The following is a 21,899-nucleotide window of genomic DNA, read 5'->3' as shown; positions in this document are numbered from 1 at the left end:
GGTACAGGCTCTCGTAATATCACACATCGACTACTGCATCTCCTGACTGGCAGGCCTCCCTTCATGCACGGTCAAACCTCTGCAGATAATCCAGAATGCAGCAGCACATCTGGTTTTCAATCAGCACATCATCCCATTATTCAGATCACTTTACTGGCTTCCAGTTTCTGCCCGCATAAAATTCAAAACTGACAGTTGCATTCAAAACTACAATGTAAACAACTCCCTCCTACCTGAACTCTCTAATTGAGGTCTATGCTCGGCCAACAAAAGGCACCTGATAGAACTACCACAACCGAGCCGGTTGATAGCTAGACTCTTCAATTCTGTGGTCCCCTGGTGGTGGAACGACTTACCAGACTGTTCGATCTGCAGTCTCAGTCTTTAAGACAAAAAAACCTTCACTGAACACCTTTGCATTTGACAGACTGCCAATAAAAAAAAAATCCTATTGCATCTGCACTGCCTGTAGACACCACAGTCCAATTATCACACTTTGTTTCATGGCTCTTATCCAGGTTGTTTTCTCCTGACTATATCCCTGCTTGTGTTGTAATTACCCTCAGATCTACGTCGCTTTGGATAAAAGCGTCTGCTAAATAAGGTGTAGAATTGTTAAGGTAATAATGATCAAAACAAAGGGGATAACGCTGCATTCTTTTAGGACCAAGAGGAAATGTATTAATAATGATGACTACTCCACCTGTTTTGGAATTGCATCAAAAACATTTCATTTACAGTTCATTCCTGAAGGAAACTCTTCTGGAGGCTCAGCTTTCTGAGATATGTCTCTGAAGGTACATAGTACAGAAAGCCAAAAACAAAGCTCTAAATGTCATCCAATCAAACACACAAACAAATACTACAACAATAGAGACATTTCAACTTTATTAATTCACAAAAAGTTTATCCAGTGGTTAAAAAATAGAGACAAGTTGACATTTTTCCACGTAGAACTGTACAACGAAACAAAGACCAAACGGGGAACAAAATCAAAATGTAAAACCAAAGAAATGCACAAAAAATTAACACTGAGAATTGAAGAAATGTTAGATTTACAAACCAACTGAAGAATTAATTAGTGTCCCTGCCAGGGAAAAGCTAAGGTAAACTGATTCGTTTGAACAGAACAAATGTGGTGAACAACAGTTTACATTCATATAGAGCTTCATGAGGGACACTTGTGGGTACATCTCAACAAACAGAGACTTTTCAGTAGCAGGTCAAAGTGCAAAACTTTGAAGGTGATTAAAAAAACGTTCATATTTTTGAGTAGCAGTCTGGTATGTACCGACTGTAGTACAAATATTTATATATAATAAAACTGACAGAGAGGGAGGAAGGATCTGCCTTTGTCTCTGGGTAGACAATCAATTTTCTCGCTTTTACCCAAAAACAAACAGGAACTCTTTTGCTTAGTAATGGGGCATAAAACCTAAATTTTGACCACACATCAGCCCAATCCATACACTTTAAATTAAAACAAGCATTCAACATCAACAATAAATAAGAGCATTCGTTCAGTGCAAAACTACACAAACATGGCAAACCTGATTTGTTCACTGAATGTGATACAAACCAACTCTTTAATATGAACACCCACTAAACATCTGTTTATGAGAGCCAACCCCTTTAAATGTCTCATGTTGTTCAATAGCAAAACATGAAAAGCACCAATCTCACCCATTTTAAAATGTAATTAGAAGGTCCGGTGTGCAGGATTTAGTTGCATCTACTGAACTGAATACCTCTCGACTCACAGTCTGCCTCTAAGCATGTAGAAGAACCTACAGTGGACAACCTCAAAAAAACTCTTGCTGGAGCCAGTGTTTTTTTTTTTTTTGGTCCACTCTGAGTTACAGTAGAAACATGGCCATTCCTATTATCAGGTCATTATACACTGATGAAAACATAATTCACTTCTGCTCATAGAAATCCCTTGAATCCTTCACATTGGACCTTTAGTCTGTTATTCATGTGTCACTGCATTACCATAGTATCTCCAAAACTTCATACAAACTGTTAAAATGATGGTGAGGAGGCACAACAGGACCAACAACAGACACTACCGTTTAACAGTTTGGGGTCACTCAGGCAATTTCATGTTTTCCATGAAAACTCACACTTTTATCCATGTGCTAACATAACTACACAAGGGTTTTCTAATCATCAATTAGCCTTTCAACACCATTAGCTAACACAATGTAGCATTAGAACACAGGAGTGATGGTTGCTGGAAATGTTCCTCTGTACCCCTATGGAGATATTCCATTAAAAATCAACCATTTCCAGCTAGAACAGTCATTTACCACATTAACAATGTCTACACTGGATTTCTGATTAATTTAATGTTATCTTCATTGAAAAAAATAAAAAAACTGATTTTCTTTCAAAGATAAGGACATTTCTAAGTGACCCTAAACTTTTGAACGGTAGTGTATGTGTCAAGGTTTTTGTGAACAAAACAAAGCAGAAAGTTCTCCGTTTACCAGCAGATCAAACTGTTGGTAAGCCTGGTTGAAATGTTAAGTGATCCTTTCATTCTGACTTCACTGTTCCAGATAAAATACAGTAAAAGTGAAAGACACAGCCAAAAGAAAAAAAAAATCTAATAAAGTATTGTTTGTTGCTTCATGATAAACTGGTGAATAATTATAAAAGTCTTGGACAAATAACACATCAGAGGAATTTCAGTCAGATTTATTAGAAGGGCAGTTATTTTTAATAAATATTTAAAGAAAAGAGAGAGACCTCCTTGTGGGCTGCATAGCTGGTGGTCAACAGCTTCTGAGGCAATAGGTGGCCATAGTCTATATGTGTGTGTTTGTGTGTGTCTGTGTACTATGTCTGGGCCAGCTGAAGCTCCTCCAGTCCATGTTTGCCCAGGTGATATCTGGCCAAGTCTTTCCTGGTCACCAGTCCAACCACCTGCAGAGCGTCAAGAGCCAAAAAATGGTACATCAGAACAATAGTCGTCATTATCACAGGATTTACTAGCATTAATCTGATAGGTAAGAAGAGGCCACATGGGTCTATAAAACACAATATCACAAGCTCTTACCCTGTTCTCATCATCGACTACCACCAGGTGTCTGAGCCCCAGAGCTCGGAACAACTTAAACACACGAGGCAAAGACGTTTCCTGTGAACAAAACACTTCAAGTTCAACTTCATCCGTACAAAACATCACAAACAAACCTGAAAACAGTTGATTAAGAGAGTGTGTCTGTTACCTGTGGTACTGTGTAAGGCGTTGGGTTCATAAACTCAGTGAGGTCCATCATACACTCCCTCTCATCCTGGGAGACGTGGATGCTCTGGATCGGGGGGAATCGAGGGTAGGCGTCTCTGAAGTCTTTTAGCTGGAGTTTCCTCCGGGTCAACCGGGATCGGGCTAGCTCGACAAAAACCTGCCAGGACAGAGCAGAAACCAACAGTGACTGATTCTGTTTGAATTATCACAATAATGTATCTGAAATCACTGATGTTACCTTGTGCTTGAGAAGAACAATGAGCTGAGAACGAAGGATGAGGCCACAGAGTTTCGCTGGCTGAGAAGGATGAAAGAGGGCGTGATTAATTACAGAAAACTAGTGTCTGTTTGTATTGCCAATCAAGTTTAAAGGAAAATCCCATCCCAGTGACGAGTCTCGTGTTTATACGTACTGTTCAACCAGTTGATTGGTGAAGGTACACAACTGATCAAAAGTTTGGGGTCACCCACACAATTTCATGTTTTCCATGAAAACTCACACTTTTATTCATGCGCTAACATAATTACACAAGGGTTTTCTAATCATCAATTAGCCTTTCAACACCATTAGCTAACACAATGTAGCATTAGAACACAGGAGTGATGGTTGCTGGAAATGTTCCTCTGTACCCCTATGGAGATATTCCATTAAAAATCAGCCGTTTCCAGCTACAATAGTCATTTACCACATTAACAATGTCTACACTGAATTTATCATTCATTTCATGTTATCTTCATTGAAAAATTGCTTTTCTTTCAAAAATAAGGACATTTCTCAGTGAACCCAGATTTTTGAACGGCAGTGTATATATTGAGAAATATAACAGAAACAAGTTAGCCTGCTGTTCTGAAATGATATGCCAAGTTGGTTGCTGAGCTGTGATGTGCAAACTGCTGTTTTCAGAGTTTGCACTTGACTTTTCAGTCACTCGTTTTAACCAAATGCAGCCACCTCAATGTCTTCTTTCATGTGTTTTCAATTAGGTTGGAACCAACCCCAATAAATATTCAGCAAAGGAGTAGTTTGTTCCTTTGACTGTCAAAAATAATGGAATAATCCTGGAAGACTATTGATGCAGCACTTACTCCTTAAGAAAGAAACACCAGCAATTGTCCGACCAATGAGAATTTGTTTCCCTTTATTGCTATGCATACAGTGTCTGCGTCTAAAAGATTTCTCCCTTAACAACTGTTGATTATTGATCAAAATCGGCCCGAGTACCTCTTTACTATCACAAACCTGCATAACTGAGACACACGAAAACTATATTTTTTGTTTATGTTTTATACTTACTTGTGCAATTTGCTGTAATTTCTATTGTTATTTTCTGCTATCAAACTCAGTTGCACCTGCACTTGAAATAGCAGCATGACGGTTTGTCATCAAAAAGGTTGTTTCACAGTCAATCTACACTTTAAGCCCCAAAACACACATTTTGACAGAAGCCAATCGTACAATAAAACAGTACCTCATCGCTCCCAGGAACCTGCACGACGACAGGGAAGCCGTTGTGATTGGTTGATGTGTTGCTAAGGATGTCGACGATGGTTCCCACCTTCTCTATCCTGTTCAAACAGGTGACTGGAGAACTCATCACCTCTCTAGATTGTGAGTGGAGACAGCAAGGAGAACAAAGGTGACAAGAGGTGGAAATGAATCGAGATGAAAAACTAAACAGAATGACATTAATTCGTGGTGTTGGATGTTTCAGACATGATCTCAAGGGCCCTTCAATAAAAAAGACTCAGCCAACAACAAGTCTAGCAGGACATACCTGGCAGTCAGCCAGTGGGAGGTGGCAGGAGCCTCCCAGTGCAGGAAGGGAACACTCTGTAGCTTGATGTGAATGTCATACAAGCCCTAAAGCAGGAAAAGTAGTTATAGACAGCACAGGTGCCCCAGTTCCATATAACTGCATATAGCATTTACTACATACTTGTATGACACTCATTTGCAGTTCCTGTGCAAAAAAATTAACATAAATTTAGTCCAAGAGACTAACAGTAAAACATACTATTTGTGCTGGCAGACCTCAACCAACCTGTGACCTTTAAACAACACTGCTGTTACAACTGTAGTCGTATATGTGTGTAGTTTTCCTCTCCTCTGTGTGCTTCCTGTCTGTGCCTATTTAATATTCAAATAGGGCTGCGCCGTATCGACGGCAGGATTGGTCGAGCTACCAAAGAAAGCGGTAGTTAAGGTGGAAGGATGAAGCTGCCAGAAGTCAGAGAGGGTCAGATGGGCGGGCCATCCTTCACTCCATCCCAGCCGGAACACATAGCTCAGGCATAGTTCTTTGTACAGTAAAAGAAAGTACTGTGGTAGACGTATGGAGTGAGCTGCTACTTTTTGTTGAACTCATTTTCTCCTGTTTAAGTTAGAGAGGGAGGAGGACTTTGTGTTAAATTTTATCCCTTTTACTTTGTTAGGCAAGTCAGATTCCCAAAGAATAGTGTGGTTTTGTTTGTTATTTTGGCGTAGAGATCACTCTTAATTTAATTTATAAATCAACACTGATTTGTTTTTGTTAACCACAACCTTTGTTTATCATATCACATTTATTGTAAATAAATTATTCTTGTTCTGTGTGGCTGCTTCAGACCTGTGAAGGATAGCATTTCATGTTGCGTTCAAGTAACCCCTAGGCTCGGTGTAACACTGCAAATTAAATTTGATAGTGTCTTTTGTTTTCCACAGCTCTCCTGAGCTCTTTCACCGCCATCAGGGGTAACCTATTTTTTGCAGCTGTAAGTAGCTCCTTCATTCTCTCACTGCATAAAGCTGTGGCACAGTAGTGTCCATCAGTTTGTCACTTTTACAGAGAACTAGTGCCTTAGTGTGGAGATGGGATGAAGTCAGTCTGTCACTGAGTCTGTGTATCTCCATACTGTTGTCCAGCAATGCAGCTTATGTGCACGACACATGAAAAAATGTGTGTTTTTGTTCCTTTTTGTTCTGTTGGGAAATCCCTGGTATAAAATCAGGACAATGGGACACAAGTTTGAGTGTGAGTCCCGGCCTCTTCACTCACCTCTTCAAAGTAATCTCCTACTATCTTGGCAGTCATGAGGACGAGCATGATGGGAAGGCCGTATGTGACATTTCCTGTTGCCTCCACCATGATGACAGTCAAACTGAGAGTCATTCTCACGATGCCACCTGGGGAGAAAAGTGCATGACGATATTATTACTATTAACAAAACATGTGTTACAATAAAGTTGATTTGTTTATTTGAAAGTACACAATAAAGACAAATGGATAGAATTACTCACCCAACTGAGCCGCAGCTCCAATTAAGGCATATTTCCCAGGGTCAGCCCAGATCTAACAAAACAGTAAGTCTTAGCATCAGGCCTGTTTGTTTAGTTCAATTAAAAAAAATCTCTACTGAAAAATGAATGCAAAAAATGAATCCAGATTAAATAACATCAAAAAAAGTAACTTGGAGACAATATCTATATCTGAATGTTTAATAATATTAATTAATACCGTGCTGCTGTGTTGTGCACCAACGGAGCTGGTGGAGGTGATGGAGGCCAGCAGGATCCCACAGAGCCTCCCCCAGGCTGCTCCTATCAGAAGAGATGGGATGAAGACTCCAGCAGAGACGGCCAGGCCATAGGTCCAACACGCCAGGAAGAAGTAGGTCAGAGTGAACAAACCCAGCGTCAGAGGATTGTAGGTTCCTTTAAAACACAAAAAAATGACAGGAAATTATAAGTAAGCACATATTCTTTTCACAAGTGTTCTCTATAGACCTGGCCGCCAGCTGCACTGGCTTGTATGAGTGAGTGGTGCTATACCGTTTAGTACTGAAGTATGCATAGATGTACCTGGCTGATTGTGGAAGAGACTACGAACGCTTCTCTCTGGAGTGTTGAAGAAGGCTGTTGCCATGGAGTTATATTCCCCATCTGCACAGAACAACTAGAACAGGAAACAGAGAAGTTATTAACAAGACAAAGAGACGCAAAGCATTTCCTCTCTCTTGTCTTCGGAAAAACTTCTGCATGTTTCTTCCAGCTGTCATACAAAAGCAAAGTACAGGGCATTTGGAATAATACAGATCAAGAAATTATATTTGTTGTTAATGTGAAGCCCAAAATTAAACGTTAAAATGTCACATGTGGCGTCTCTCTGCATTCTGAGTATTTACATATGTCAAAACAAACTCTTTTAAAACTAGTTAGCTGCAGATGCAGTATTTGGAATTTAAATATAACATTGCCTCTATTATTTGAACAAGCGTCTGCAGCCTTTGCGAGGCTACTAAGTTAGCTACTTTGACCTAAACGCTAACTTAGCATGTTAACACGGTGTACCGCATTCACCAGTGTAGTTCAGTGTCTTTGCAGGCTAACATTTCCCAATTAGCATTATACTTAAATGCACCTCTGAGGCCCTTTAGAAAACATTTTTACCCAATACTGGCACGAGGGATCATCAAAATTATTAATGTTCATTCTCAAGATGATTTGTCCAAAACAAACGTTATTCAATCCATTCAATACACCTGACAGAATATCGGACTACAAAATAAAACCACTGAAGTCATGAGGATTCATCTTCTGAGCACCATAAATATCAAAATGTTGTCCTCTTCTCAGATCTTTTGGCGACATTGTCATTTACGATATTGATGGCAGCACAGCTCACTAAAACTAAACGGGTATAAAAAATACTTGTCTTGCAACACTAACAACACGTGCTTTATAAAATCTATTTATCCTTCTTTAAACAATGTGGTCATTGTTCTCTGTTATGCAACAGAACACAACATCAAATTCCTCACATGTCAAAACTTACTTGGCAATAAAACTAAATCTGAAGCACCATCATCACTATGACAAGGGCCTATGTATCCGCATCTGGCCATTATGATCTCATATGTTTCAACCACAAGCCATCTGAAAATTGTAATGATGCCCAACTGTGCTTTTGGCACCATGTAACCTAGCTTTAGTTTTATTATACATCATAAAAAATTAAGAAAAGTGGGCCAGACATTGTTTTCAGTCAGCTGACAGAGATGTGGGAGGTGTTTGGTACCTGCAGTGGATACTCCTCAGTGCTTTCTGGCCCCAGAGGCTGACAGTCATTGGAGAAGTAGATCATAGTGAATGACACCGTTGCGGTCACCGCAGCAACCAGCATGGCCTCCATCACTTGCAAGCACGGCCGATGAACGTATCTAATGCACATAAATCACAGAGCCTTCAGGTTTGACATTTTCTATTCTGTAGTCTTTAGTCTACCACTCAGTGTAAAAATGTTGACCTCAGTGCGGACTTTCCCCATGTGAAATGGCAACCTTGAGTGCTGTAAAAACAGCCCAGTGAAAACACGAAGCTTCTCTGCCAAATCTGCCATTGTGTGTCTTCGGGCGACTGACTATAAATGTCAAGTGGATTTACTGTTGTGAAATGTGACACAAATACAGACTTCCTTGTCTCGCTCACTGTGTCGGGCAACAGATGGTATTTTTAGAAACAAGACTGACCTGACAGGTAATAAATATGATGCACTGAACAAATGTTTTGTATCATCTTATTCATGAATGATTAAAAAAACTCTTACCAGACCAAAGCTACACTTAATATTACAACTACATGTTTCAAGTACCCCTACATCTTTCTATACTCCATACAATGGTGTAACCTAGATTCTCAACCCTAATACCTCACTAGACTAGTTTCAGTAAGTTGATAGCCCACTTTATTTTTAGAATTCCACCTTTGTTCAGGACCTAGTATTAAGACAGCAATCACATCAAACTGGCACCAGTGCCCAATTTTATCAGCTACATCCAACAAAGCACAGGCACCCATAAACATCAGACCAGATGTGGGACACAAGAAACCAACTTCATCCTCCACTTGCTATCATAATATGACGTTTAGGAAGCCATGAAAAGGCTGACCTTGAGAGAATGATACAGCGCTCATCTTCAGACAGTAACTAAGCATTTATTAATCCATTTGAGCACAGATTTCCTAGAAAAGTATATTCTGAACAAGGCCATTCCTAGCCTGTTGTAAAATGGAGGACAACTCGGTATAGATGTTATAGAGGTAGATTAGAACATTATTTTGGTCCAATCCATACGAGTTAAAGCAGATTATACATTGAAGTGTATGATTGTTCACGAGCTCTGTGACAATGTTTGTTGCGTTATTTTAGTTTGATTTGCATGCTCTGAGAAACTTTGCTGGAGAAGACTTTATAGGTTGGCTGTATGCTGATCACTCAGAAAGAAGTTCTGAAATTCCTTTTCTGATTTTTCCATCTGCTCAACAAAAGAAAAAAAATAATCACAGCTTTTGACTGAGTAGGCAAAACACATGTTTGAGTAGGCAAAGTCAGATTACTGACATCATTAAATGACAGGTAAAGGTAGCAAATGCAAACAAAATAATTCCTTTCATGTCATTTTTCCAAACCCAATATATAGGTCCATAACTTAACGTAGCATTAACAGGACAACAAAATTTGCACTGCAATTTTGCAAGTCTTTTCCTGTTTTGTGAAGCATTTGCTTTACAATATAGGAGCTGATTAATTAGACTATCATTACAATTCACTTAGATATTATAAAGTATTATGAACTACTAAATTGTGTATGGTTGATCAAATTTTTAAAATAACTATAAAGCAGCGTGACAACATCATTATCCTGAACTATGAACATACAGTATATAAAAGCCAGTTCCAGACCATGAAGCAGGAAACATTTGTCTTAGCAGAAGTCAACCTCGAACAATTAGTCTTTCAGTAGTCGTACCTGTTCAGCTGTGACTATTATTACATGCTTTATTCACAAGACATTCACATTCAGAGACACAGTTTTAAGTATTGCCATGAAAACTTCCTCATCTTGCGCTCCACCCTGCTTTTGACAGGCAACACACATTTGTTTTTGCTGGCACGCTAAACATACAAAGCATGTCTTCATGCCTGAACCTTCCCACGCTGATGACAATGTTTTATGTATTTGATCCCTTTCTAAACCTTACCTAATCCTGAAGATGGTCAGCCAGTAGTTGAGAACATTGAAGAGTGCTCCTAACAATCCACCTGCAATAGAAAGAAATAAAAAAATAGAAAACACACATGCATGAGTTGATGTGTTAAAATTACAGAAAGAAGAGAAAAACCTTTTAAATGTCCCTGTATCTTTGCAACAATGCAGAAATACCTGCACTGTATTAATAATGGCCTTCATCAGTACAAGAAAAGCACTCAGAGAGCGCAGTACTCCGCCAAGGCTGTTCATTCCCCCACACGGCATTGTCAGAAATGCAGCATTTTTTTAGAAATCCAGCATTTCTTTATTAGATACTGATGATCAGAAATCACTGCAACATAGAATGTGTCCATTTAATGTAGATGTACCCACAAACAAAATGATCTTGAGCTGAGCACAGGTGTGTGTTATACATGTGTTCTTTATGTATGGATACTGAATCACGTGACCTAAATATGTTTGGAATATGGAATTGATGGAACTCGGAAACATCCCCACAGTTTAATCAGTTGTTCTTTGCATCATTTGCGATGGATAAGTCCCGAGAAGTCCGCAGCAGTGGATTTGTAGTAGGATCACAATCATGTGATCGTCAGCAGGCAGCTGACGCAGTGTTCACTTGATGTCATGGTTACAGTGACGCTGTGCCGCTATCTCACAATGATACAGAAATTTTTAACAAATCAGTGGATCAGACTATAAGCTGCATCACTGCCAAAGTCTAATCACTTGGTCCTTGTGTCATTTCTGACCTTCCCTGAAAATTTCATCCAAATCCATCTGTTTTTGAGTAATGTTGCTAACAGACAGACAGACAGACAAACCAACACCGATCGTCACATAACTCCACCGTGTTCCTTGGCGGAGTAATAAAATCTGATCACTCTGCCAAGGAACGTGGTGCACCATGTGAAGGCTCATGCATATCTCTAAAAACAAAAATCAGCTGTTACCTATAGCTCCCATAGCGATGAACAAGGGGATTTCATAGAGGTTGTAGGTCACACTCTGGAAAAAACAAAAAAAGGACAACATTACACAACATCTTTTGCATTCACTTAAAAAAAACAATGTAAGTCTGGACACTAAAAAATATAATATATTTGAGTTTCTCACGTCGCCTTCAAAGCGTCCAAAGTTGATGAGACCTGGGTTGGAAAGGTCACCTGGATTTGCGTGATAGATACTGAGGAAGAAGTTCAGAGTGAAGGTGGAGATCATGGAGGCAAAGAACTGCAGGGGAGAAAGAAAGAGAGAAGGAGATGAGAAAGGAAAAAGGGGAGGACAAACATTAAAAAAATTAAGAAGAAGTACAGGGGATGCAAAAGCATTTCTATATCAGTTTTTGTCTTGTTCTCTCTTCTTGTAGAGAGAAGTAGAATTTACTGGAAGCCCATTTTATAATCATAAAAAGTGATTTTATTATGGTGCTAAAAACTGGACCACATGACTTACTATCCTCCATGTCAGCATCTGGTTCCAGAAGGAAGCTCCCTCCTCCAGAGAGAACAAAACACCGCCTGTCGACCAAAGAGAGACAATCACTGTCAAAAAACTGCAGTAGTACAGGAACTGAAACATCTGACCCACTTATGACATGTCTGGTGATTTTTATCGGATGCTAAGTGAGCAGGTACCATCACATGACATCCTCCTCACAGTGGGTTGAGTTGTTGGTGCGCAGGAGGAGTCAAGCATTCACCGGGGTCATGTAAGTGTAACAGCACTCTTGTCACATGACGACGGCAACACACAACAGATTGAGACACGGTTTGTGAAGCATGAAAACTGCCTCCATATGAATAAAGCCGCTTTTATCCCACACAGCTAGCATTTATCAACTAGCTCCATGCTAACTGACACCATGTCAAAGAAGCTGTCAGTGCTGCAGTGTGTTAAAACAGATGGTTTGGAATATCACAGCCCAACAATCACCACTGTTACCATGGGGTATCATCTAATAATACTAGGTTAGTTTTCTGACTTAGGATGTTCCGCCAACATATGAGGCTTTGAGTGCGAACATATAAGAATTAGCACATTTCAATGTGTTTGAACTAGAATTGTTTTATAATGGCTATTATAAAACGGCTAGCAGCTGTTTAGGTTTCAGCTGCTACACCCAGACCAGTTTGTGAAGCCTTCTCTCTTATCAAAACTGAAAAATTACAGCATGCTGGAAACTGTGGAATAACTACGTCAAACTTACTTTTTTTTTTTTTTTTAAAGTTATTTTTTTGGCCTTTTATCGGCTTTTATTGGATAGGTGCAGTGTGAGAGAGACAGGAAACAGGAGAAGAGTCAGGGGAAGACATGCAGCAAAGGGCCGCGAGCGGGAATCGAACCCGGGCCAGCTGCGTCGGGGACCAGCCCCTGTACATGGGTCGCCCGCTCAACGCGTTGAGCTATACGGGCGCCCCGTCAAACTTACTTAATATTCTGCAAATACGAGCTATTTATGTTTGTTTATAATTCATTTAGCATGCAGAGTTCACTCAGGGCACTGTGGCTAATTTCGTTAAACCAGAGATAATGTGCAGATTTTTATCTCCCTGGTAACAAATCAATTGGTTAAAGGGTTGCTACGATTTCAGTCAACTAAGATTTTCTTTTATTGACTACAGACCTATTATTATGACCTTCCTAAACACATGACTTCTTAATCCCTTCTAATAAATGACTTTGAGGGAAACAAAATGAAGGCTTTATTTTCCAGGCTGTTTTTAAAGCTGAAAATATCCTGCAGGATGGTGACACGAGCCCTGTTCAAGACAAATGTGCACATGCACGGATGCCCTTTTAGCAGTATCCATTAAGGTAAGAAAAGTAAAGTTCTCTCTGTCTTAACTTACAGGTTTTCAAAGTTTTTTGCTTTTGGTTTTTTGCCATGTAGCCACGCTGTTGTGCAGCTGGCTTTACAGCAGCTAAAATGCCTGTACAACAAAAGCAGATTAATAACAAAGCACATTTTCACTGTGCTTTGCCAGGATTGTTGTATTTTTACCAACTGGTGCTCCAAAAGCAGCAGAAACTCCAGCAGCAGCTCCAGCAGAAACAAAGTCCCTTTTTTCTGTGTCTCTCCGGAAGTATTCAAAGATCTACAAACACATACGCACACTTACTGATGATTCTCAAAAACACTCTAGTTAAATGTGCTCAGACAGATCAACAGCACATAAGACTGCTTAACATATTGACAGTACTGTTTAGAGCTAAGGAATGGTACATGGTGTACTATACAGGGTAGTGTGTATAACAAAGTACATGCAATTAAAAGGACAAATATGCTTGGAATCCAATACGGCTTCCTATGGAGTAGCAAGCTCTCTGACCTTAAAGTCTCTCTTTAAAGAGGTGCTCCTGCCCTGGGAGACTCCTGCAGCTACAACGGCACCAGAGTGAATCATGGGACCTTCCTGTGGGCAAACAAGAAGTAAGAAAGAAAGGAATTAAAACAACAAAAAAAATGTTACATATTTTGTGAAACACTCAAATGGGCCCATGTTTACCTTCCCGACAGCAAGACCGCCAACCACCGAACAGATAACACCACACACTTTAATCACCAGTGTCTGTGGAGGACACAAAATGTGAAGACATGATGGTAATTCCTGTTTAAAAGCTGTAATTCCAGCACATGCACTACCGCTCAAAAGTTTGAGGTCACTTAGAAATGTCCTTATTTTTGAAAGAAAAGCATTGTTTCAATGAAGATAGCATTAAATGAATGACAAATCCAGTGTAGACATTGTTAATGTGGTAAATGACTATTGTAGCTGGAAACAGCTGATTTTTAATGGAATATCTCCATAGAGGTACAGAGGAACATTTCCAGCAACCATCACTCCTGTGTTCTAATGCTACATTGTGTTAGCTAATGGTGTTGAAAGGCTCATTGAGTATTAGAAAAGTCTTATGCGCAATTATGTTAGCACACGAATAAAAGTGTGAGTTTTCATGGAAAACATGAAATTGCCTGAGTGACCCCAAACTTTTAAACGGTATTGTACATAAATGTGTGCGTGTTTTATATGTCTATACCTTGAGTCGTACAACCCTGGGAATCTTGACTCCATTTAGGTAACATTTTATCTGAGGAATACCACTTCCTGCTGCTATGGGCTAGAGGAGACAGAAGGGGGAGAAGGCAGAAGAGTTACATCATAAAGGAAAAGATGAATGATTGAAAACGTGACTCAACATTACACAACTAAATCTGTGGACGTGACACACAATTCATAATGAAACTGAACTAATCTCACTCACAAACTAAGCCACTTCATTGATCAGCTTGTTTGCAAATGTGAAAATGAGTGTCACCCACAACATCTCAACTGGGATTTCTCACAGCTGACAAACTGTGGTCAACCATAACAGCACAAATAGAGAAGTATGCATTTCTATTTGATGGAAGTGAGTGGTTCTTTTCAAAATCCACTCTCACGCGTGAGGAATGCTCCAAAAAACAAAAGTGGAAGAAACTGAAATCATTCCACCAAAAACTGCAGGTCACAATAATCACTAAAAGGTCAAACTATGTTTCTGCTTTCAATCTTACCTCAAAAAAAGCAACTATGATAGCTCCCACCATGACGAAGGTGAAGTTGAGGACGGCCCAGAGGATCAGAGAGATGGACAGTCCACCCGCCTCCGTAAACTTTTCTATGTCTGGGAAGGTTCAGAGTCAAGGAAGAGTCTGGTTGCCCTGAAAGCACCTGAAGCACCTTCATCTAACTCTTTAGTGGCCTGTTGTGAAGTTTAAGTCAGACACATAGTGAGGACATGAACAGCACTGAGATAATCATCAGTGACCAGATAAATAACCATCATACACTTGCAGATAGGGCAGGATTCTACTATTTTCAAACAAATTGCATAATAACTTGGCGAACAAAATAAATTCCAAAAAATTTTCATGCCATTCCTTCTTATAATTAAGAGCATGAGGAAGGAAATCTGTGTTCAGTACTGTCCAACAACTGTGTACAGTGCAGGAGGAATAACGAAAAACTAAAGTTCCGCAATGGAAATTCCGTCCTCAACCACTCATGCTTACTTTTAAGTTTTGTACACGAGGATGCAATATAGTGTATTGAGCAGAAGGCAACTGGACTTCTCCTTTTGGTTCTTAGAAACATCATCTCTAATCCAAGAAGCTTCCTCTAATGTGATACTAGGAGTACTCTGATATCACATTGGTTAATACTCATTAAAGACCTGAAACTCACATAACGAAAGGTAAAATTACTGATGGAAACGGTGTCTGAAAAATGCAAAACGGGTGAAGATTCATCAGTACCTAAAAACTCCAGCTATACCTCCAGAGCTACCTTAAATTTGGTTTTATTACAGGGCAAGACAGAATTATGTTATTTGTGGTGAAATGCTCGCAAATGACAGCATGAAGCCAGCGAATTACGGCGACGTCAGGAAACAAAACACAGTTTGGTAAAGTCGGAAAGACATTCACAAATTCAGACTTCCGGCATCAATAGCTCATTAAATATACGTTGTCTAAACATAAACAATGCCTCTTTCCCATCGTTGTAAGGTAGAAAATGTGCTACAAGCCCAGTTTAATTAAAAGTATCTGTCTTTCAAGCTGCAGAAATAACATTGGTGTCTATGAGCAGCCGGCTGTGAGACGAGTGAACAGGGACCGTCTGCAAAATGCAAAACAGCTGCAAACAGCGAAGACAGACAAATATTCAACTAATTTACTGCAGCCAGCAACTGACTCCTGCTGGTCATACTACAACTCTTGGTTTGATATAAAAAAATTTTTTCATAATTTTAAGGATTTTTTTTATAGTAAAAAAAAAATCAATACTTAACTCTTATGCATTGTAGTGTCACCAAATTTACTGCAGTCATAAACTCTCTCCTCCTCGTCAGAGTACAACTCTTGGTTTGATATAAAAAAATGTTTTTCATAATTTTAGGGAATTTTCTATTAGTAATACAATTCAATAACTTCCCTCTAATGTATTGTAGTGTACTTATGGGGTGGTTTTGGGGCAGGGCGGGGGGATGGGGGAGATGCGCTGGGGGGGCGCTGGTGCTGGGGTGCAGCTTATAGGGGGGGCTCCAAGCCAAACAGGTTGGGAACCACTGCTCTAAGGAGTGTCTCTTATCCTTTAGATGCAGGTGAACTGCTGTGTCCTGTACTGAGGAGCTGGTTCTCTGTGTTGTGGAGCATCTGTTTAGTCTTCCCTAACTATACAGGCAAGTGCAGTCCTCACTGCATTATAATGCCATCCTGACATTCCTCCCCAGGCAGTTATACCACCATTAAAAACTTTAGCCATGTGAAACTCAAGTCATTAGCAAGCCGTGAACCATGCAGTTTGAGGACGAGAACAAATACATCGCCACCAGTCAGAACTGGGCAAAAAAGGAAATGTAATTGCCTTCGACTGAAGCACTGAATTAGCATCGTAACAGACAGTATGGTGTTTTCCTCCGCCGCCTGGTGATAAGAAGCTGGTCTGAGAAGGTGTACCATGTACAAATCTTCAGGATACTTTCTTTAACCACTTGGTATTTGATCCCAGCCAACTGCTCCACCACAATGTCGATGAAGCAGGCGATGAGGCCAGTGAGAAAGCCAATCAGACCGCAGACCACCCAGCGACTGATCTCCAGACAGCGGAAACCCTAAAGACACAAGATGAGAGAAGGGAAGCATGAGGAGGAGAAATGATGCTGGTCAAAATAGATAGAGATGAAACAAACAACGGAGAAGGAATTCATACATAGAACAAGAAAAGCAATCAGAGAGCGCAGTGCTCCGCCAAGGCTGCTCAGTCGTATTATTTGTGACGGACGAAATTTTTTATTAAAAATGACCTTGCGCTGAGCACAGGCGCGTTAGGCATGTTGTTATGCATGTGTACGTTATGTACAGATACCAAATTGCATGACCTAAATATGTAGCAGGTGACGGGAATCGATGGGGCTCGGAAACACCCCATTGAAACAACAATTGTTCCTTGCATGATTTCCGATGGATAAGTCCCGATAAGTCCGCAGCGGTCGATTTGTAGTAGGATTACAATCATGTCATCGTCAGCAGGCAGTTGAGGTAGGGTTCACTTGTTGTCATGGTTACAGTGATGATACAGAAATCTTTACAAAGTCTATAAGCTGCATCACTGCCAAAATCTAATCACCTTGTGTCATTTCTGACCTCACCTGAAGATTTCATCCAAATCTAATAGTCCATTTTTGAGTAACGTTGCTAACAGACAGATAAACAGACGGACAAACGAATGCCGATCGTTACATAACTCCACTGCGTTCCTTGGTGGAGTAAAAACAGAAGGGCCTGCTGCACTCACCATATAACTCATCCTCCTCTCCTCTTCAAGAAACAGCTGGTTTTCAATGTTATCATAGTCCAGACTCTGGAATAGCACAAACAGCATTTGTCCAAATAAAATACATGAACAAGTCGAATAAAGATACAACAAAGGCTTTTCTTCATTTAAAAAAAGAGAGAAAAGTTGAGATAAACAGGTAAACAAAAAACTTAAAAACGTGTGTATACAATTTTTCTAGTGGAACCGAGTCATTTTACTGTTTTGGTCTGAATGATTTGACAAATATTGCGATTGCGATCAGTTTTTTTTAAAGCATAACCGTTTTTAAAAGTCAAGCTTCTTTTCAATTTTTAATGTGATTTAAAGAGATTTAAAACATGCACATGAACACTATGAATAGTCAGACTGTCACACAAGAAGGACGGCATGAATTTATAAAACCATTTACTCTCAAGTCAACTATACGGCAGGTATCCTTTACTGACTTAACATTACAAGGTTGCTTTGAAATTGATTTATTACTCAGCCCTGCTTGACTGTTACTTTATTCAGCAAAACCAGTCTGTTTCACACTGTAGTACACTAAAAATGATCACGTAACACCTCTAATTAAAACAATGTCACTGAGTGTAATCCAGATTTTCGAGTGCACCATTTTACCTCATATTTAAGTGATAGCAGCTTCTCATTGTGTGGGATCTCTTTGGGCCGCCCCCTAAGAGAGTCCTGCAGGGGGAAAAAACATAAAAAAAAAAAAACATAAGTCACTACACCAACACTGTCTCAGGAACTTTGACCTGAATCATGTGAGAGACAGAAACGAACAGTTCAAAGAAAACAGCAGACAGTGCAGGACTATTCACAAGCATTTCAAACTATAAATCTTCACACTCTAGAAAGACACTTGAAAGGAAAACAAGAGGACATGCTTGACAAGCTTTATCTAACTTGCACATTAATGCATCAATAATGAGACAGGTGACTGAAATAAGGCAGCAGCGTTTCCTCCAGAGCATTTAGTATAAAAATCTTACTGAAGCTATGAAAGAGGTGGTATTGTGGTATAGTATGACAGTTTATTTTTAGTGTTACTGCAGAACATTTGGAGGAAACGCTGGCGCTTATGAGCTACACATAGACAAACAAATGTGCTGCATTTCCAATCCACATGCAAGGATGTTAGCAGGACCTCTGACACACATCTGTACAGTAACAGCAGCCGCTAAATGTAGAAACAATCACTACTGTTCAAAAGTTTAGGGTCACCCAGACAATTTCATGTTTTCCATGAAAACTCATGCTTTTATTCATGTGCTAACATAACTGCACAAGGGTTTTCTAATCATCAATTAGTCTTTCAACACCATTTGCTAACACAATGTAGCATTAGAACACAGGAGTGATGGTTGCTGGAAATGTTCCTCTGTACCCCTATGTAGATAATTCATTAAAAATCATCCGTCACCAGCTAGAATAGTCATTTACCACATTAACAATGTCTAGACTGGATTTCTGATTCATTTAATGCTATCTTCATTGACAAAAACTGCTTTTTTTTCAAAAATAAGGAAATTTCTAAGTGACTTCAAACTTTTGAACGGTAGTGTACGTTGGCATAAACACAAACAAAACAAACTGGAATGAATTTTATTTAGAAAAATCAAGCAGATCACATGCATGGAGTCACATTCCCACCAGCCAGTGAAAACAGAGCTGAATCTGATGGCTTCTGTCACGCAAGGCAACAGATGTGACGACTAAACGGCGAGCATCTGTAACAAGGTCCTGAATGGGATTTTAAACACTGATTCTAGGCCTGAAGCATTTGTTTGTTTGCTTGGGTCACAGATTGTATCTTAAATACTGGATTTAGTTCATCTGTGATTTTTATGGAAGTGTTTTTGTAAGCGTTTCAGTACAAACTATACAAATAAAATTTTACAATGCTGACTTAAGCTAATTCAATGCTTTTATCGTTAAGTTTCACAACTTTCTGTGAGCTGAAGAATTTGTGTGTCTGTTGCTCTAAAGTTTATCTGTTAAAGTAATAATTAAGGTCGAGTATATCAGCATCACAGTGGAAACCACCAGACAGTTTCCACACATCTTCCATGCAAACTGGATGAGTCAGCTGTCACTGACCAGTTTTGGCCATCAAGTTGGTCATTTCTGTGTCATATTCCAGATTAGGGTTCAGCCACATTTAGAAGAAATACTGTCTGAACCTTCAACTTTATCTCAAGCTGCAGTTCACAAATCAAACCTTAACGTTTCATGATAAATGAACTCTGCTCAACCGTAATAAAAAGACATTTGTGCATGAGGCTGAGTCACATTAGTCACAAATGGATTGTTCCTCGTTGATTTGGTTGTTGGAAGGTGGGGTGCTACTATTCTAATCTAAAAGTCTAAAATACTACTAATGAAGTAATGACTTGATTGCTAGGAGCAATAGACAAAAAAGAGTGTGTGTTGGTGACGTTTGGAGCTCGGACTTTACCTCCTCTGACGTTATCTCCTCTTCCAAATCCACCGTGCTGAGTCTGCCTATCTGAAATATACTGCCTCCTCCAGACAGCTACAGACAGCAACAGAAATATATATGGCTAATGTCCAGGACGATGTGTTAACGTTAGACAGATCCACAAAATCATAAAAGGTCCCAAAAGCACAAGAAACCCACATGGCATGGAACGGACACAACGCTTTTCTGACCACTTGAACACAATAAAGCCTTACTCGCGGAGAAATAACTTTACTTTTTTTGAGTCAAATGAAAGTTATAGCACAATGTTTTTGAATAAAAAAGACCCATGATATTACAGTCTGTGTGATTTATAAAGGCTGACAGGACAAAACTAACTAAAAAAAACTGTGTCAATCGAAAGAATGGAATATGAAAAAATGATAAACCACTGTGCATTGTTTTGTTTTGTTTTTTTACATATATATCTGTCAGTGTGTCAACAATTGTATATTTTCTGATGCCTGGAAATTAGGCAGCCTCTGTATTTTGCTACACAGCATTTAAGTACTTTAATTTGTTAAACACTCATGAATAGAAAAAGCTACTTGAACATAATAAAAGAAGAAATGGATTTAAATTCCTTCCACCTTTGGTGGTGATGTGGAAGACGGAACTGAGTAGTCCTGGTGGCTGCTTAGGAGGAAAAGGGGAAGTTGGATTTGCCATTGTATTTGTAGATATCATACATATACACTACCAGTCAAAAGTTGGGACACACCTTCGCATTCAGTGCTTTTTATGTATTTGTACTATTTTCTACATTGTAGATTAATACTGAGGATTAACACTCTTTTGCTTACAATATAAATCTGTATGTGTTCTGTTAGAATTTTTTATGTCTTCAGTATTAATCTACAATGTAGAAAATAATTAAAGAAAGAACATTGAATGAGAAGATTTTTCCAAACTTCTTACCGGTAGTGCATGTATATATATATCATATATATATCATGAATTTAGAGCGTCATATTTATTACAAAACACTATTACGTCAAACATACAAAAAGCCACCTTCTGCAGGATTAAAATTCACCCCTATCTGTAACAGACTAGCTGTGACCCTTTGTAACCTCATGTGTCACCATCATATTCTCTAATTTCCAACATGTTTGTAAATAATGAAGTAACGAGCTATTGGAAGGCTTTGCAAAACTCTCTATAACTGGATTATTTTTCTAGATGAACTAAATTGAATCAATGTACGTGACGTGATGTGATTAACGCTAATTTGATTACTTTCTTCCAGAAGCATTCAGTCACCTACAAAGCTTGTTGTTGCATCTGATGGTACCCAACTAACTGCAAACCAGCCATAACACGTGAAAACAAACCAAAATGAACGATGCACTGAACTCACCGCAAGCACTCATGCAGCGTTTTAAAAACATGACTCAACGTAACCTTATAGTGCTTACTAAAAACGTGACACAGCATGTTCCCGTCAGTCACAGCTGAGAGGCCAGGTTAGCCTCCAGGTTAGCCCCCCAGGTTAGCTTCCATGCTAGCCGTACCTGTCTGGAGTGCTGCGGCTGCTCGGAGCCGTTGAGCAGCGGTGTTGCCTCCCCTGCCGCCGCGGACTCGTCGGCTCGGCTGGACCACGACACTTTCTTGGTGATGTTCGCCATGGTGGCCCCGCTAGGTCGCCGCTCAAACGGTGGAAAAACTCACTTCATTAATAGTTGCAGCGGCGGCTGCAGGTTAACCACTGTTATTCTTCCTCATCTCCCCATGATCACTCCTGGAACTCGTGACGCTATGTAAGGCTCCC

The 21,899-nt window shown here is 39.6% G+C and overlaps 1 protein-coding gene across 2 annotated transcripts; it reads right to left on the bottom strand.

Moving 5' to 3' along the window:
* Positions 1-871: 871 nt before the first annotated feature.
* clcn7 (chloride channel 7) lies at positions 872-21,880 on the bottom strand. 2 transcript variants are annotated; one of them, XM_023288181.3, is made up of 25 exons: positions 21,643-21,880; positions 20,105-20,182; positions 18,265-18,330; positions 17,623-17,688; positions 16,807-16,939; positions 14,841-14,950; positions 14,324-14,404; positions 13,792-13,854; positions 13,615-13,698; positions 13,287-13,380; positions 11,738-11,802; positions 11,399-11,515; positions 11,236-11,290; positions 10,272-10,332; positions 8,308-8,449; positions 7,092-7,185; positions 6,748-6,944; positions 6,531-6,582; positions 6,289-6,416; positions 5,029-5,114; positions 4,723-4,855; positions 3,492-3,551; positions 3,234-3,410; positions 3,062-3,142; positions 872-2,928 (listed from the first exon to the last, which is right to left on the bottom strand). In XM_023288181.3, the coding sequence occupies exons 1-25, from the start codon at positions 21,754-21,756 to the stop codon at positions 2,842-2,844; spliced, it is 2,424 nt and encodes an 807-aa protein (XP_023143949.1). In that variant the 5' UTR covers positions 21,757-21,880; the 3' UTR covers positions 872-2,841. The 2 variants fall into 2 exon arrangements, with proteins under 2 accessions (XP_023143949.1, XP_023143951.1); XM_023288183.3 differs by lacking the exon at positions 20,105-20,182.
* Between the last annotated feature and the right edge of the window lie 19 nt (positions 21,881-21,899).

The sequence above is a fragment of the Amphiprion ocellaris genome, chromosome 19 (genome assembly GCF_022539595.1).
Source record: "Amphiprion ocellaris isolate individual 3 ecotype Okinawa chromosome 19, ASM2253959v1, whole genome shotgun sequence".
Taxonomy (NCBI): Eukaryota; Metazoa; Chordata; class Actinopteri; family Pomacentridae; genus Amphiprion; species Amphiprion ocellaris.
The sequence above is the reverse complement of the archived record's forward strand: the minus strand, read 5'-3'. Positions and strand labels throughout refer to the sequence as shown.

What these genes read in the sequence shown, in the direction of transcription:
- clcn7 (XM_023288181.3), bottom strand. Translation starts at nt 21,756, where the DNA reads ATGGCGAACATCACCAAGAAAGTGTCGTGGTCCAGCCGAGCCGACGAG. An exon ending in TGCTTTTGGAGCACCAGTTG is followed by an intron (nt 11,803 to 13,286) that starts GTAAAAATACAA and finishes TTTGGTCGACAG; the next exon opens with GCGGTGTTTTGTTCTCTCTG. An exon ending in CTGAGGAGTATCCACTGCAG is followed by an intron (nt 7,186 to 8,307) that starts GTACCAAACACC and finishes TTCCTGTTCTAG; the next exon opens with TTGTTCTGTGCAGATGGGGA.